The sequence below is a fragment of the Rattus norvegicus genome, chromosome 7 (genome assembly GCF_021556685.1).
Source record: "Rattus norvegicus strain SHRSP/BbbUtx chromosome 7, alternate assembly SHRSP_T2T, whole genome shotgun sequence".
NCBI classification, from domain to species: domain Eukaryota; kingdom Metazoa; phylum Chordata; class Mammalia; order Rodentia; family Muridae; genus Rattus; species Rattus norvegicus.
In genome coordinates, this window is record NC_141540.1 from 64,046,251 (window position 1) to 64,064,551 (window position 18,301).

Sequence of the window (18,301 nt, forward strand, 5' to 3'; positions counted from 1 at the left end):
AAGTTTGACACTGGTCTCCCTGGGTTTAATGGTTAATCCCCCATGAATGGGTTGGGAAATGTCTTAGGGTTTCTACTCCTGCACAAACATCACGGCCAAGAAGCAAGCTGGGGAGGAAAGGGTTTATTCAGCTCACACTTCCACATTGCTGTTCATCACCAAAGGAAGTCAGGACTGGAACTCAGGCAGGTCAGGAAGCAGGAGCTGATGCAGAGGCCATGGAGGGATGTTACTTACTGGCTCAGCTTGCTTTCTTATAGAACCCAAGACTACCAGCCCAGGGACGGCACCACCCACAATGGGCTCCTCAGCACCCCTGATCACTCATTGAGAAAATGCCTTACAGCTGGATCTCACGGAGGCATTTCCTCAAGGGAGGCTCCTTTCTCTGAGTTAGCTCCAGCTTGTGTCAAGTTGACACACAGAACCAGCCAGTACAGGAGACACCTATAAAATTAGTGCAGCATACTTCCAAGTTTGTTTCTAAGGATGTTTCCAAGAAGGACATTTAGTTCATTTAACTGAGTAGAGAAGGCTCTCCTTGAATATAGGCAGCTTCATCTGATGGGCTTGGACAAAAGAGAAGGGGGCATGACTCCTCTAGACTCGAAGTACCCTCTGAAGCTGCCCTCCTGGGCATTCATCAGACTCCACACTCTTCAGCCTTTGACTGTGAGTCTCATACCAGCAAATCTGTGTGAGGCAACTAGGCCCCTTGCTCAGTCCTGGGTCAGTCATTGCTTCCTGATGTTCCGAGGCCTCTATTTTTTTTTTAGACTGAGCTGCTTTTGGTTTTTTGGCTCCTCACCCTCTACATTGCAATAGTAGACTACGTAGCCTCAGACCCTGCAAGTCAACCTAATAACAGCCTAATTATATATGCGTTCAGTTGGATCTGCTTCTCCAGAGAACCCTGTAGGCTCTTAGATGGGGACTGAGGTGTCAGCAGACATGGATCCCTTCTGCCTCCTTCTACCTTTATAGACCTCCCCACTCCACCTGATTCTCTGCCCTCATCCCACCCACCAGTGTAATCTACTGTTGTGAGCTTTAATCTCAGCTCTGGCTGGCATAAGAAAACGCCTGGTGGCTCAAATGAGAGATATGTGCTTCATCATGTTTCTGCAGGTTGGTTTCAGTGGGGCTTCCCTCCTCTGCAGATAGCAGCCACTGCATGATCCTCATGGGGGTTTCCTGTGCTTGCCTGCTCTGGTGGGGAGCCTCTGCACGTGATAATGCCAGCCATGCTGTGTTAGCACGTCGCTCCTTTCAGTAGAGGGCCTGTCTCCAAGTGCAGCCACATGAGGGATTCAACAGGGGAAGTTGATGGGTTCAGTCTGTACGACGCATAACCTAATAATTCCCCCAGGTTGTAGAGGCCAAGAAGGACTTGGTAATAAGGTGTCATTAGTAGAACCCGGGTGAATGCTGCTGGGGTCAAACGAGGAAATGATGGTGAGACTGACCTTGGTGGGGCGATTAGAAAGAGGAAAGACGCTGTCTGGGATGGTTGCACTCTGCTCCCACCCACCCCCCAAGTGATGATAATGGAAGCTTGAACCCCTTCCAAGAGGAGAGCAAACCTTCTCTGGCTTAGGCTCAGGGGACGATCAATAGCAGCACTTACTCAGAGTAAATGGTGGAAGTGGCCACAGGGGCCAGGCCCTCTGGACCACAGGGCTATGACAGTTGCACTCCTGTAATGACTCACAGGAATCCAGAGATTAATCTGAATACTAATAAATGGTGTATGCTGAGCAGATGCTGGTCAGGGGGCCTGAGGGTCAAGCACTTTAGACCGGGTTTGAAATCCACATTGCAAGACAGCACGATGCGTGAAGGAGACAAGAACCAAGTTCAGTGTGCTGTTGGTTACAGAGGAGTGTGCCCAGCAAAAGTCCAGAGGGAGGAAAAAGTCAGAGGCAGGAAAAGCTTTTATCTTTATACTCAGTTCTTATCATCTGTGAAGGTCGTTGGGTTAATGGGCTTATTATTCACCATTTGTGATAGGACACAGAAGGAGGGGCCTGAGTCGACTTGAAGGCCTTACTGTTTTCAAGAGGAGAAAATAACTCAGGGTGTAGGAGATGCAGAAGCCCGGGCTGAAGGGAGACAGCAAGAATCTGAAACATGAGAACGACTCAGATGCAGCCTCTGTCCACCTCTCACCGCGAGGCTCTGCTTGCTGCCAGCCACTCACAAGACAAGCTACTGAAAATGTAAAAGGAAGGAGCTTATGATGAAAGGAAATGCTCTTTGTCCTTCCCCTGCTGTGCCAGATATACAAATATGCAGGCAAATGTAATAGTAGAGAATTAATCCATTATACTGAGATGAATACATTATGTTCCTGGCATTATGTTGGCTCCTAAAGAAAAAAGGGGTGGGGGAGCAATCTACTTAATTAAACCTTAACTAACAGCTAATATTAGCAATGTCCTGAACACATTCCAGGTGTCAAGACTAGAATCCAAGCAATAATTCTGAAATACAAAACTGCAGACACCTCTACAACCAGCCACTGTTTTGCCCAGCACAGACATTGCTAATCAGTCACAGCACTGTTTCCTACAGAACCCTAAGTAATTACCAATGAAAGATTCTAGGTAGCCACTGCCAAGCATCCAAAGGTTGGCTTTAGAAAGAATATCTATTGCCTTTGCAGCAAATATAATTTCTAATGTTTAACTTCTCCCTGACCTCATTTCCTCCAAACACTCATGATCCTCAGTTACAAACAGGAGTATCAATAACATGACAGTGATGCTAAGGCAGTAGAAAACACTCAACAAAACTCAGAAAAGTAGTATTCACACCTGTTATTTATCTATTTCCTCCAGTAGTATTCCGTCCTGGAAGGAAGGGGAATGTTTATAAGACCCAAAAAGGCTAAGGAAACTTACAAAGTTCAGGAAGTACATGGAACTTACCAGATTCATAAAGCCCCTCCTCAGTATTACATAAGCAGTAAACAGTTGTTATGAACGTGCTGTCCCAAGTCTGCTTCTCCCCCTCAGAGTAACCAGGCCGGATGCACATTATACCAGGTCTGACTGGAGAGAGAGAAGTTTATCCGGGTGCAGGCAGGATCTTGGTCAGCAGTGAGTGGGATGATAAGGAACACATACACCTGGGAACAGCTTCAGAGAAATGGTTCAGTTTAATGGGGGGGTGGGAGGGATCAAAGGCTATTTAAGCCTTCGTGGAGTAAGTAGAGGCTACCATAGTGAGTGTACATCACTGGCCTGGGCCAGGGTGTTGAGAATACTTCATTTGCATGAGGAAGTAGTCCAGATATTGCAGGACATGAATTGACAAGGGGAAAGGAAGTTTAACCTGGCTACCTGCCACGTGATCTCGTCTAGTGAGCCAAGGGCTATGTGCGGCAAAGCATGCAGGCCTCGGGCAGGTGGGGCCCAGGTGGAGGGCGAGAGGAGAAGCAGTCCTACTCCTGCTGATGTCAGGATGAGAATTCCAGGGTTTGGACATGCCTTGACTCTTGCTCCCTGGCCCAACACTGGCAGAGGAGACTGTCCTGTGGAGCGGGTTGTGAGCTAAGCAGAGAGATCCTGAGTTGCAGTTTCTGTAAGCAGTCTCTCACATGGGTCTAGTCTTCCGGGTCTAGTCTGTCTTCAGGTTAGTCATGCTCTTATAAGTACCTCTCGCTCATGTGTCTGCAAGTAACCCCAATAAATGCCTTGGCTCACCCAGCTGGACCTGTGACTCATTCTTCGGTCCATTGTCGGTGTTCCAGGTCGCAGAAAGTGGATTGACGGTGTATACAGATCGGTGTGTCTCAACAGGACCCGAAGAATGCAGCTTCACCATAACCAAAGTCCACACGTACTACCTGCTGTTACTTTATTGCCTTCTGCATACTTTAATTTGAAATAATGCAGTGTGTTTTTTTTTAAAAAAGTATACGATTAAAATGTGAATACTCATATTCTAAGTATGAAATGGAAGAAAACTAAAATGGAAAACAGATACTATGTTAGTTACTTCTCCTACTGCTGTAACCAACGGCATCACAAGGAGCAACTTAAGGGAGGAACCATTTACCTTGGGTCAGTTTGAGGGTGCGGTTCGTCAAGCAGAGAGAACATGGGGTCAGGAACATGAATGGGCCAAACTGTATGCAGCAAAAAATGACTGCTACCACTCAGCCTATTCCCTTTGATCCAGCCCAGGATCTCAGCCCTTGGAATAGTGCCACCTACCTGGTAAAGAGGTCTTCTCATCCAAATCAGCAATTCTGCAAACTCCTTCACAGACAGACTTGGACCTTTGTTCCCACAGTGGTTCTGAATCCCATCGAGGTGACAATCAAGGTTAAACATCAGAACTACTCATCCTAACGGCATCCCTTTGGTGAGGACAGTTCTCTGCCTCCACCTTTGGGCAAGTTTTGTGTCTTATTTTAGTTGTAGTGTGTGTTGTCATTTGGAGGTTTGTTTGTTTTTTTTTTTAAACCTGTTTGCTTCTAATTGCATAAAAACATAATTTATTTATAGTTTATTAAGCATAATTTATTAAGCAATCCCCAGTTGATGTATACAACTTTTTCCCAGGTTTTTGCTACTAGATAGGATTATTCTGTACAGAAATTGCGTGAACATTATAGATTTCTTGGTGACACATTCCTGAGGCCAATTGGCAGGCAAACTCATCCACGAACTCTTAAAGCTCAAGGGCAAACTGTCAAGGTGCTTTCCAGAAGGTTCTGCTAATTATACCCCCTGAAGCATCTAATGAGTACATTGTACCACGTGTTTTTGGAAACATTGATCATGGCTGTTTTACTGATTACCGATAGTGCACTGATGAAAAAGAAACCCGTTGTTTCTATTTACTTTGCTGTGATTCACAAGGAAGGTTCTCGATTGATTTGCTTCTCGTGTAACTTTTAAGAACCGGCTTTTGTCTAGTTTTTTTAATTTCTTGCCGTTTCTCTTACGGACTTGAAATGCCCTTGCTAGGTTTAATTGCATCCATGGAACTTGAACAGGCTTCTCAAGCTCTTAAGGTAAAAGCCTCCAAGGCTGTCCTGTGAATACTTGGTCTATTCCCCACCTCACTTCATTTTGTAAGAAAAACCCATGGTCTAGAAATGTTTTTTCCGATCAAGTTCATCATAGAAGCCGGGCACACATGATGCTCTGCCTCCGTGAAACGTCACCACTTGCAAGTGGTTCTCTTCTAAGCTTTCTGCATGAGAACTCAGAATGGCTGTTTAAATGACTACATGTTTATTGTGCCAATTGCTTCCTGGTGTGATCACAAAAACCTCAGCGTCCTCAGCATGGTCCATGTAGTCCTGTGCACACACTGGCCTCTCTCCCAAACCTTCTTGTTTCGGATCATCCAGGGCTCAAGAGGCACATGAGGTTCTCAACCTGTGGGTCATGACCCCTTTGAAGTCACATGTCAGGTACTGTGTGTTTCAGATATTTACCTTACAATTCATAACGGCAGCACCATTATAGTTATTAAGTAGCAACAGAATAATTTTATGGCTGGGGTCACCACAGCATGAGGGACTGTAGCAAAGGGTCTCAGTATGCAGAAGGTTGAGAACCAGTGCCGTAAAGCATCTTCTCCCAGAGGACCTTTATCGTGCCGTAAAGCATCTTTCTCCCAGAGGAGCTTTACGTTGCCGTAAAGCATCTTCTACCAAAGAAGCTTTACCTTCCTCCCAGTAATTATCCTTTCACCGGACATCTAGTCACTTGCTGTCCTGTGCTTTGAATAATTGACAGCTAACATTCTAATGATTACCCATTGATCACCCACCTTCAAGGCTAAACTGTAACCTCCAGAGACCCCTTGTGCTATGTGTCAGTATGTGCACAGAAGACATGATGGGAGGAAACTGAGAGGATGCTGCTGCCTTTCTCCTCTCATCATCACTAACCACACAGTGCAATGAGATCTTCCCGGGGAGAGGGAAGCGCCAGGTTCGGCTTCAGGGTAGTAGAACCTTGCCCAACTTCATGCCTCCCAGCCACACGGCACCTGTGAAATGTCTGGGACACAGTGCAGCTGAGGAAACCCTGCCATGATGATATGCACCTTCCCAAGAGGTATATGCTACACTCTCTCACTCTGCCTAGGCTAGCCCCAAAATTACACTGTCGCTCCACACAAGTTGGACAATGAACAAACCCTACTCACCTCCATGAGAACAATTCTCTTCTCTCAAAATGACCCTTAGCTCTGTATCCATCTGAATTCCATTGAGACCTGGCTGAAATGCCCCTTTGAAGCTTTTTATCCAGTACTAACATAAATAACCTTCTAAAGAAACAAACTCCTCCCGGTCAGTGTTATTATTGTTGTTTTAATAGACCAAGCACAGCAAGTACATGTACCATGCCCCATCTTTCAAGTGCCGTTATCAAATCTTATTTGAAATTTCTCTTTCCATGGTTTCAGTTACCGGATGTCCATGGCAGTCGGAAAATATTAAATGACAAATTTCAGGAATAAGTAATTAAAACTTTTAAACTGTCACCACTCTGAGTAGAATCTCATACTATACCACCTGGGCCATTGATACATCCCATATGTCCAGGGTATACATGTGCTACACATTAAACACCCTTCAGAGGTAGCCGTCTTGGTTATCAGGTCAGTCTGCACACTCACAAGGCTTGTGTTCGAGTGACATCAATTTTTGCAATAATGGCCTCAAAGAGCCAAAGTACTGATCCCCACCTGCCTTTAGTTAGGGTCTTATTGCTGTGAAGAGACACCATGACCAATGTAAGTTTTATAAAGGACAACATTTAATTGGGGCTGGCTTACAGGTTCAGTCCATTATCATCAAGGCAGGAGGATGGCAGCATCCAGTCAGGCATGGTGCAGGAGGTGCTGAGTTCTACATCTTCGCCTGCAGGAAACCAGGAACAGACTGAGCATCCTCAAGTAGGTAGGAGGAGGGTCTCCAAGCCCACCCTGCCACTTCCTCCAACATGCCACCTTCTTTTTTTTTCTTATAAAAGAAAACATTTAATTGGGGCATTGCTTACAGTTTCAAAGGCTTAGTTCACTAGCATCATTGTGGGGAATACGGGAACATGCATGGCACTGGAGCAGTAGTTGAGCGCTACTTTTTTTTTTGCTGCAGAACTATTTATTTATTTATTTATTTATTTATTTATTTATTTATTAACTTGAGTATTTCTTATTTACATTTTGAATGTTATTCCCTTTCCCGGTTTCTGGGCCAACATTCCCCTAACCTCTCCCCCTTCCCTTCTATATGGGTGTTCCCCTCCCCATTCTACCCCCATTACCGCCCTCCCCCCAACAATCACGTTCACTGGGGGTTCAGTCTTAGCAGGACCCAGGGCTTCCCCTTCCACTGGTGCCCTTACTAGGCTATTCATTGCTACCTATGAGGTTGGAGCCCAGGGTCAGTCCATGTATAGTTTTTGGGTAGTAGCTTAGTCCCTGGAAGCTCTGGTTGGCTGGCATTGTTGTTCATATGGGGTCTTGATCCCCTTCAAGCTCTTCCAGTCCTTTCTCTGATTCCTTCAACGAGGGTCCCGGTCTCAGTCCAGTGGTTTGCTGCTGGCATTCGCCTATGTATTTGCCGTATTCTGGCTGTGTCTCTCAGGAAAGATCTACATCCGGTTCCTGTCGGCCTGCACTTCTTTGTTTCATCCATCTTGTCTAATTGGGTGGCTGTATATGTATGGGCCACATGTGGGGCAGGCTCTGAATGGGTGTTCCTTCTAATATGCCACCTTCTAATAGTGCCACTCCCTGGGCCAAGCATATGGAAACCATCGCACCACCGTTTTGTCATCCTCTGGCTGTTTGTTGTCCTAGTTCATTATTAGCCATTTGTCACCTCTTTCTGAAGCTACTTTATGTAAATATAGCATCCAGTTTCTCAACAGCTTCACATGTTCAGGAAACACCGGCCCTGCCCGTAAGAGAGGGATATTACATTCTGTCTCTCAGACGCTTCATCTCTATGAGAGAAGCAAGGGGCAGGAGAGCAGTCTAGCCAGGGAGATTATGTTTGTTGGGGAATTGGGTTTAGCTGGCCTTTACAAACTTGCCCTTCGCCTGTGTGTGTGTGTCAAAACGATCTCTTTAAATCTGAAAGTTGCTCGGAATCCTTTTCAGTGGACGAGTAGGTGGGATTCGCTCAAAGGCTTCAAGTCTTCAGCAAACTCTAGTTCAACAGAACCAAACACATTCATCTTTGAGTCTCTCTGAACAAATAGGGTACGACAGTTGCCTTGGATTCCACGAGGCAGACTCGAACTGGCTGCAGTTACTTCTCACGAACCAACAGCTGCTAGTTCCTACCCTTCATCCCACCCCTCTTCTTCAAACACCCACTACCACCACCCACTCCTGCCGTTTCCTATGGATCCTTTCAAGTGGGCTTTCTTCATTGGCCACTCTTCTACAGACTGCCGAGGAGAGCCAACTTCCTTGTGGCATTTTCTTCTCCTGAAAAATTCCTCGGTGACTTCCTTGCACCCGAGATAAAGGACATAAAACATTATCACCCATAGACAGGGCTTGGCTGGGTCTGGCACACAAGTTGTTGCAGCTTCGTTTCACAGCAAGTTCCTTACTCTCTGGACTTCACAGCTCCTTTGGCTGCTCCCTCAGTTTCCTGTCACTGCCCTGCTCTTCCTCAGAAAAAGCTATTTCCTAGAGAAGCTGCCCACGGCCTATACAACACAACACGCCCACTGTGTCGTCGTGGTACGCACGCTCACCGCCACTCGAGTTTCCTTCACATTTCCATTGGATTTGCCGTTCTTTGTTCATCCAATCATGTTTGCCTTCACGATCGGTCTAAAAACTCCCCAAAGACAGGATCTGTGTCTATCCTATTTTGTTCAATATGTTCTATTTCTAGTGCCTGGGATCCAACCCCGCATATAGGCATTCAGTAAGGACTTGGCATATGAATGCGGTCTGCAGCAGATGTTGAAGGGAGTCTATGACTTCAGTGTCTTTCCTCTTAAGTGTAAGCATGCTCAGGACAAAAGCCCAGTAATTCTAATTCTAAAGAAAGGGGAAAATAAATAGGGCATTGCCTTTGGAGGACAAGGATCTAAAAGTCTAGAAAAACTGCTTATAATCAGTTACATACACACAAACAACTGAAAACTTATTAAGTGATCTATTTCATGGGCTTTGGTTTAATAAAGAATACTTCATTTCTACCAGTGAAGAAGTGGGTCTTGATGTTTAAAACTGCTCAAACGTAGGAGGTAAGTAGCCTGTTAATAGAAAGCAAGGAAAGACACCATCTTTTAGTTTGTAAAAACTGGTTTATTTACAATTTGGTATTTTAAAACTGTCTGAAACGTTTATAATATGTCCATATCCATCCCTGGGAAGTAATCTATATTGACTGAAATATACAGCCAAAGGGTAGAAAACCTGAATAAATCTCAATATAAGAGATTTATCTACTGCTAACCATCAGTGAATTTTAACTTTTAGTCCCCTGAGAATTAGTGTGTCAAAATGTTTTCATGCACTCAAGTGTAGGAAAGGAAAAAAAAAAAAAAACAAGTTTAAGACCACAGGAAATCATGAGCGCGCTACAGTCACTCTTCCCGCAAATGGCTGCATGCCTCGCTTCTGCAAATGAGTGGCTGTGTGTGCAGCTGCATCTAAATTTACAGGTAGATCTCAAGAGGCCAAAACATCCTAGTCTTCAGTATGTCTGTGGTTTCGCAATTGAAAAGGTATTCTCAGAAATCGGTAGCTAGCAAAACTCCCTTCGTTCTAGTCTTCTCCCTCTGTTTTTACAAAGTCTCTTTGGTGTCATTTCGTTTTCTTCAGCATCAGCTGGGGATAATTACAGCTCAGAGGAGTGTGTAACAATGAACGATGCTGGTGAGACACGGTGGGATCTGAGGGGAGCTTTCTCTCCTTTGTGGGAGGGAGAGATGATCCTGAACCCTGCCAAACACAATACAATCACACCTCTGCGAGTCCTTTCCGCAGTCAGCTAATGCTGCAGAAGAACCACCACCATTCCTGGTTGACTAAACTTCCCTGAGACGTAGAAAAAAAATTGGCCACTCCTGTCTCCCTCGCAGTTACTAAGAAGGCAACCACAGTTGATCCGTGAAGGCAAAGGGAAACCAAATGAACCAACCACTTGCATGAAGACACAATTCTGTCATGTACACACAGCACAGTGGTCAAATTTTCTTTGGGGAGGGACTTATGTACCACGAGTGACGAGTGTTTGTGTTAAGTCTGAAGGAAAAGAGGTGTAATTCAAACTAGAAGAGACAGCAAAGCCACAGATACCCATGGTTACGGATCTCTTCTAAAGCCCTTTCCAAAACAGATCAGTAAGCAAAGCCCTCCCTTCCTGGAAAGATCCGTGTTAGCGCTAACGAGGCTGGTTTGAAAGCAGCTTTGAAGCCCTTATTTCTGAATACTTATTTTTAAACCTGCTGATTCCAAAAGGTGATCGGTTCTAGAGGCTCAAACAGAATATAGCTAACCGACTTAAGAACAGACCTAGATTTGGTAAGAGGGGCGGAAATTGGTCTTTCCTGAGTCAGACAAGGGTGCTGTGTGGGTCTGCTTGAAATTTCATACACATCACACTCCTTAGTTTTGCTCACGTTTGGTGGATCAATTCTCTGTGTTGTGCTTTTTTTTTTTTTTTTTTTTTACACTGGATGTGGAATAAGCAGCCAGCAAAACAAGTCTGAAGACCTTTGCACTGTATGTGAAGACAAAAGCTGGGCTTAGGGGTCTCATGCTCCCTCCCCTCAGCAAATGCCACCTACCAACTATCGATAAGGTACAGGAAGCCAGGGAATTAAACAAATGTGTGCAGTAGTTCTCCCCGTGAGACGAATGCGCCATCTACGTCATGGCCCTGCGATGTCTGGCATATTTATTACCTTGCTTGTTGTCATCGGCCAAGTAAACTGAAGTTCGGCGTTAAGTAAGCTGGACACATCTTGCGTTAGCTGCAGCTCACAAGCCTTATTTCCTGACCCCACCATGTCAGGTGACACCAAATGTGAACCATGGAGAACACCAATGATAAAAATAGCAAACACACGCACGTTTTTGAAAGCCTCGGGTAGAGCTGGGCGCATCTTCAGATAACTGACCTGGGCTGGACTCTACTCCTGGGAATATCAGGGAAGACCTGAGCGCCCTGCTCCCTTCAAGACCGACAGATACAAGGACTTGAAGCTCTAGTACAGTGTGGAATGTAGCAGATACCATATAAAGAAAAACATTGGAAATTACCAAAGAGAAACATAATTACCTCAAGAGCTCTGATTCCCTAGGGGTTTCTTCCTAAAAACTTCATTTAAAACAAACAACAACAACAAAAAAACAAAACAAAACAAAACGAAAAAAAGAAACCCCTCTGGATCTGCATACTTATAGTGAGGAAATAATGGGTGGTCTTATTGTCTCACATCACCTGATGTGATAAAGCCTCCCCGGGTTTAACAAACCAGGAATAACCATACCGGAAACAGGGTGAGATTATCGTTAGAAAAGGGGTGAGAAGTAAGGTAGGACATTAAAATTTTATTCTGAAATTATCTCTGGCCACAACAATAAAATTTAACAAATATTCACTAAACAGTCTTTACTTCTGCTTCCGGCTGTACAATGCATACAGTATCATAGAACTGGCCACTAGGATTCAAACCCACTAGAACACTTTCCATGTTAAGTGGCAACAGCAGCATCTCACAGAAATCTGTACATACATATATACACAGTCCACATTCAACCATTTCACATGTTTTTCAGTACACACAGTTGCAGCATCATTATTAGTCACGTGTCTAAGTTGTTGCTCGATAAAAACCCAAGCCCCTGCCTAGACAGAACTGCAGCAGTTGAGCCGATAGAATTACAATGTATCATGTATCGTATATATGTCGGTTGCAGAGAGATGTACAAGCCCCTAAAAAACAGAGTCCACAAATACTTTTGTTTTTTTTTTTTTTTCAATGCTACCACAGCATCATGTTGGGCGATATCAAAACCTTTACCAACCGAATCAGTTGATTTTTTTTTTAATTTCAAAAAAAAAATCTTCTGCTTACCAGAAATATTCTTGATGAAAAAAAATTACAAAAATGAATGTTCTCTTTAAAATAATTCACACTTTTTAAGATTCCAATATGGCCCAATGCTACTGATGCCTAAAGTGTTTTTCCCAGCCTTCTGATGGAGTCACCTAACAGGGCTCCACATCACCCAGTAAGTTTAAAAGTGGCTTAAGTGCCATGCACCCAAATTGTAAAAATCCCTGGCCCTCCTTATTTGAGCCAGGCACATTAAAAAAAAGAATGCACTTTGGTTCAGACCAAATGCCCTGGGATTAATCACACTATAAAATTAAATGGTTTTGAGGTAAATTTTTACAAATACAGTTGATTTTTGTCTAGTGTTAGCCTAACAAAGAAAGTATCATTTAAAAAATCAGTCTGATGTTAAGATACAAGAAAGACCATCTTTAACCTCTTAAACATGGGAATTCCTGGTGTAGTTAACCAATAGTTAATCTTGCTCAGCGCCCAGTGACGACTCCCGCCTTATGGTTTCTATTAAGGCCTATAAATCTAGATATTTAAGACAGATGTTATCTTTGCAGAGGCGGCTTCCACCTTTACTACCTCTCATTCAAAGAGTCAAAGAGGCCAAAAAAATGCATGCCCCGTAACATGGCATTCAGAACAAAAGGCACATTAACACTAAGGGCACAATTCCTCCTCTGCGATGTTAATCTACACTGCCTCGCATCCCTGCGTGTTCCACCGTTGTGCTAAGAACACTCTGGTAGTGCAAGAAACAGCGCCAAGTGAGACTGCAACCAGAGACAAGACGACACTGTGCTATTCCTAAATCTGAAAACAGCTCAGACATCCCTAGACAATGGTAACCTGTGAGACCAAAGACTGTTTCCAAGCCAACTCCCAGTAGCCTATCAGAGCCCTTTATTTAGGTTAAGATCATGAAGAGGCAACAGTTTCATTTTAGACACAATAATTAAGTAGGAGTCTCCTCGAAGCAGCCGTATCAGTAAAAATGCTGAGACGGTTTTTATGAATAAAGGAAATTTCACTGTAGTTGGGGGAAAGGAGGAGAAAAAAAAAAAAGCCTTGTAGCACTGCACATAATAGTTTGCTTTAAAGTTTCCGGTTCCGTGTACGGGTAAAGCTCATGACAAATGGCCTGCTGGCATCCACGAAGAACCAGTATTGTGTGGTAGGGGAAAGACAAGCGGTCTTCGTCCACTTCTAAACTGTTGCAGGTCTAGTGACGGTCTAGGGGAGTTAGTAATGTCAGGCTCAGGTTCCCATAGCAACTAAGTGAGAACAGAGAAAGGGGGCCTTGGAAGGGGGAACAGCTTCCATTTTTAAAAATTTCTTTTAATGACCGAAAGACAATAACCATCATTAAGAGACTTGTAGCTTTACAAAGTCCCCAGACCAACTCTGTATATTTCTTATGCCTTTAAGCCAAGTTTCAAAAAATAAATACACAATTTTTAAGCCCTATAAGCCACTGATTGGGGGCACTGTCACATGAGAATCATTATGTAACTTACTGACGTATTATTGCACTTCACAGATTACACAGAACTGTGTATAGTATGCCAAAGAATTTGACTAAGGGAAATAAGCTACAATTTGCTAAGTACAGAGGTACAAATTAATTTATCAATGACATCCTTAAATAGTAAAGCAAACAGTGAGATTACTAACTTATTAATAAGCTAATCTTATTACTGATTTTTGGCAAATATTTGAAATAATTCCTGAGCATATTTTTCCACCATCAACTGGCAAAGCCTCAAGATAAGAAAAATGTTTTATTCAAAATGACACTTTCTATTTTTTTTCTTTTTCTATTCTTTTTTTTTTTTTTAAGTAAGAGAAAACAGAATTAAAAAAAAAAAACGTAACCAGAAACTTTCTTGGCCTCACTGGGGACCATGCTTTAAGTACTTGTAAATCGATTTACAGGCAATACAATAATATCTGTGCATATAAAAGATTATTTATCCTAATTTTTACTATCCAAAACCTATTGTCCAAACAGGCAGAAATCTTTCTCTATTAAATTGCACATACTAAAAAAATTCTTCCCACGTGCCTTGAAATTGATATATATCACTTCATACATTAGTGATAAAATACTGAAATTTTCACTGTGAAAATAATTATTATTCAGAGAAGAAAATATTCTTTTACCTAACTCTCAGTTACTCTCTCAGGTAAAGCGTCATTCCCCACCAAAAAAAAACCAAAAAAACCCCCCAAAAAAGCAAAAAAACAACAACAACAAAAAAAAAAAACCACTCAGTGCGATTCAAAAGAAAGTCAACTAAACAGAGGAACCATTTTCCCCTCCCCCGTGGCTCTTCTAGTGAAGGAGAGAATAAGTCAGACCATTTAACTTGACGTGGAATTTCTCCTCCCTTTCCAACCCCTTTTCTTTCTAACGAAAGAGCTGACGCTTCCCCAGGCTGAGGGAACCTCTGTGGCACCTGCAGCGCGGACTGACTCCAGTCGGTCGGCTAACTCTTCTTTGGAACTATGGGAATCCCCACCTTAGGTAGCCAGGCCGAGGTTCTTTTGGAAACTGGGATTCGAAACCATGACCATAATGGCGGCTCAAATGTGTCTCAAATGTGTGTTACCGGTCTGGGATGGACAGCTGAAGACCAAGGGCAAACTAAATGCGGGCAACAGATGTGTGTGGTGGAAGAGAAAAGGTAGCAGGGCGCAGTGTTGGGGAGAGGTCCTTAAAATGGGATGCAAAAGCAATTCCGTAACCAGAAGGCTTCCTGATCGTGACAGCCCCCCACCATCCCAGAGCCTCAAGGGGGGGAACTCACACATCTCGGACTCCACTTGGCCACTAAATGCTGCTGGGTGGCTTAAGAACATCAGAATGCTAAGTGGGCAGTTGAAGGCGGGCATTCCTATTTTGTAATCATTTGAAGAGACGGTGAGGAAATAGAAAATCTCTAAAGTGCAGTTTTCCTTAAGAGATTTTCACCCCTGACCCCCTTCCTCCTCCTCCGCTCTGACCCAGATTAATTCATGGAGAACTGGGCCAAGGTGTGCGGCTTCCGTGGGAACCTGGAGCCAGGAGAGGGAAGGAGGGCCTCTGGGGCCACCTCCCTGGGGAGCAGGAAGAACCATGAAAACAGAGTGAATGAGTTTGACCAATCTGTAAATGTGTGGCAGTCATGAAGAATCAATGGCCTGCCACCGATGTGATTACTCTGCCACACTAAATACAGTAAGGCTCATCGTATTTTTTGAACACAAGGAAGGAAAACAAAAACAAAAAAAAAAAAAAAAAACAAAAAAACAAAAACAAAAAAGGTTTCAGAAAGTATAAAAACTTAAAGCATTGTCCCCGTGTATTTTATAAAAACAAAAACAGTCTTACATCAAGTGCTGAAAAGATACAAATGAGTCGAGTTATTGAGCAAATAAAAACAGGTCTGAGCTACACCTTTTCAACCCAGTAAGGCTCAGCTATAACGCGGTTTTCAGATTGCCAGCATCAGGGGACTGGAGCTCAGCTAACGAGTTTCGGCAACACTGTCCTCTGCTGAATATTCCCATTGGCATCTGTCATCTGTGCCAAATTAGTCCTCAGCTTGGAAGCTGAGCTGGAAGGTGGAGGTAACTTGGAAATGGAGGTGATAGCACCAGTACTCTCTGTGACCCTCTTCACCGCAGTCTTCTCCCCGGTCGGAGGCTTTGGCAAACGCCTCCTAAGCCACGGGTGCCGTAGAGCCTGTCCCGGGGTCATTCGGACCGCGGGATCCCACTCCAAACACTGTTTTAAGAAGTCAAGGAAAAGAGGATCATCACATCCCTTCAGTGCATTCCCCCACTCTCTGCTCTCTGGCGGACCCCTCAGTTTCCCTCTCCGGGATCTGCCTCCGTTGAGTACCACAGAGCCATCCGAAAGAGTTGTAACAGTGCAGTATCGGGGGTAACCCTTAGAGCTCACGAAATTTTTGGCTCGTTTGGAAGCATCCAGGAGTTTTTGAGAGGGCATGCCCAAAAGCTCGATCATACAAGCTAGCTGGTCCCCTTCATCCTCCCCAGGCAAGAGGGGGTAACCCGTCAGAAGTTCCGCGAGGATGCAACCCAGGCTCCACATGTCAATGGGCATGCCATACCTGGCTCCAAGGATCACTTCCGGAGCCCGGTAAAAGCGCGACTGGATGTACGTGTAGACGCGCTGGTGCTCATAACAACTGGAGCCAAAGTCAATCACTTTAATACTGCTCCGACCCTGCTGCTTTAACAAAATGTTCTCGGGCTTAAGGTCACAGTGGATTATTCTGTTTTTGTGCAAAGCATCCAAGCACTGCAGAATGGAGTGGGCGAACTTGCGCACCAGAGGCAGGCTGAAGCCTTGGAACTTATTCTTCTTGATGAGCTCATAGAGGTTCATGCTCAGCAGCTCGAACGTCATGCAGATATGGTTGCGGAAGGTGAAGTTCTCCAGCATGTGAATGACGTTCATGGTGTTGTCCTTGTCCTGCTTCCGTAGGTGTTCCAAGATCCGGATCTCCTCTGCCGCCTGCCGGTGGAAGCGCTTCTCGTTCCGCACCATCTTCAGGGCCACGTGCTGGTGGACTTTGTGGTCATAGGCCTTGACCACCTGCCCAAAGCTCCCCTTCCCGATGACTTTGAGGACCTCGTACCTGTAAGCCACGTGATCGTGGGGCACCTGCACGTATGATCCCTGGTCGTCATCATAACCGCCATTGTTGGGTCCACCTGTCATGCCTTGGCGCTTCTTTGCATTTGGACCCAAGAAGTAGATTTCGGGGTAGCTGAAAATCTCGTGGTGTTCGAAGGCTGTGAGTTTTTGAATGTATTGCTTCATCGCTTGTTCAGGTGTCATGGGGCTGGCTTTTACCTTCCCCATGCCTTCCATGGACTTCAGAGAGGTGGAACTCCCCTGCCGTCTGTGAATGCTCTCCAGCTGCCGCTCAGGCACCACAGGCAAGCCCGTCTTGCCCACCGTCGTAAGCCCATTGGGTTGGGTTGTGAGCACTGTCCTTTTGTTACTGTTGTCCTCGAACAGCTGCTGAACCTGGATCTGTCCGTGGCTGTGGCTGATGTGGAGGTGGTCATTCATGGTGTGCTTACCGCCGCCAATCTGGAATTCAGACAAGAAGCATAAACAGAAAGGAAGGGGCCCCGTCTCTCCGAGGATGACTTTAGAAAAGCCCCCATTAACCCATTCCCAGCTTGACAATATCCGATGTGGCGTGAACAAACACCCACAACCGGTTTTACTAAACTGAAAGCGATGTGTACCTACGCCATCCCATGGACCAACCAGTAGAGGGAATGAGTAGAACAGTAAAAAAAAAAAAAGAGGGAACGGTAGATCGGGCACGGTTAGGACACACAGGACAGCCCCGGAATGCCACCCCTATGTAGCCTGGGTCCGTGGAGTAAGTTTTCCTGGAGCAAGGATCAGGCGTTCATGTTACCATCCCGCACCTAGTGTTTAATAACAGGCCTGGCACATGGCAGGTGCTTTGTGCCATATCTGATCTGGAAATGAAACCGGTAAAGCACAAACAAGTACCATGTACCGTGCTGCCCACGCCCAGACCACAGTGTCGTCCACACTTCAGTTAGGCATTCTTTAGTAACAGGAGGATGGGGAGTCCCATTTGTCCAGAGCTCTCGTACGTATCTAGAACTCCTCCCAAACCACTGTGTTTCCTTCTTCCCTGGAAGTTATAATTGACCTAGGAACACACATAGCAACAAACAAAATATGCTTCTATTGACAGAATCTCACGTAGATACATGTGGCCCTGGTTACCTCGAGAACTTCAAGCCCGTTGTTTACAGTTTCTGGGCGTTGGTGACTTTGTAATCAGTTAAGGCCATTCTGTCCAACAAACTGAGCAACAGCTATTCAGTTCGGGGCCTCTGGTCCACAACTCAGGAACCATGCATGCATTTTTACAGGCTGCTGGTATACTCAGCTTTTCAACATGTGATGTGAGACTGCTGCCGTCACAGGATCTAGAATCACCTAAGAGATAAACCGCTGCGCAAGTCCCTTAATGAGCTGCAGGTTAACTGGGGTGGGAAGATCCAGTATCTATGTGGTTGCACTTTTCCACGGGTTGGGGTTCCGGACTAGATAAGCAAAGTGAGCCAGGCACTATCACTCTCTGCTTCCCTGCTGCAGAGGCAGTATGACCAGCTGCCTCAGGTTCCTGCCACCATGCCTTCCCCACCATGAC

General features: G+C 44.9%; 1 protein-coding gene across 2 annotated transcripts in view; it reads right to left on the reverse strand.

Annotated features, from left to right (window-relative positions):
- Nucleotides 1-11,542: 11,542 nt before the first annotated feature.
- Dyrk2 (dual specificity tyrosine phosphorylation regulated kinase 2) overlaps nucleotides 11,543-18,301 on the reverse strand; it is a 30,526-nt gene continuing 23,767 nt past the window's right edge. For both annotated transcript variants that reach the window (XM_087557276.1, NM_001108100.2), the window contains exon 3: nucleotides 11,543-17,190. In XM_087557276.1, coding sequence (XP_087413402.1) covers nucleotides 15,586-17,190 — 1,605 coding nt within the window. In that variant the 3' untranslated portion in view covers nucleotides 11,543-15,585. The remainder of the gene's footprint in view (nucleotides 17,191-18,301) is intronic.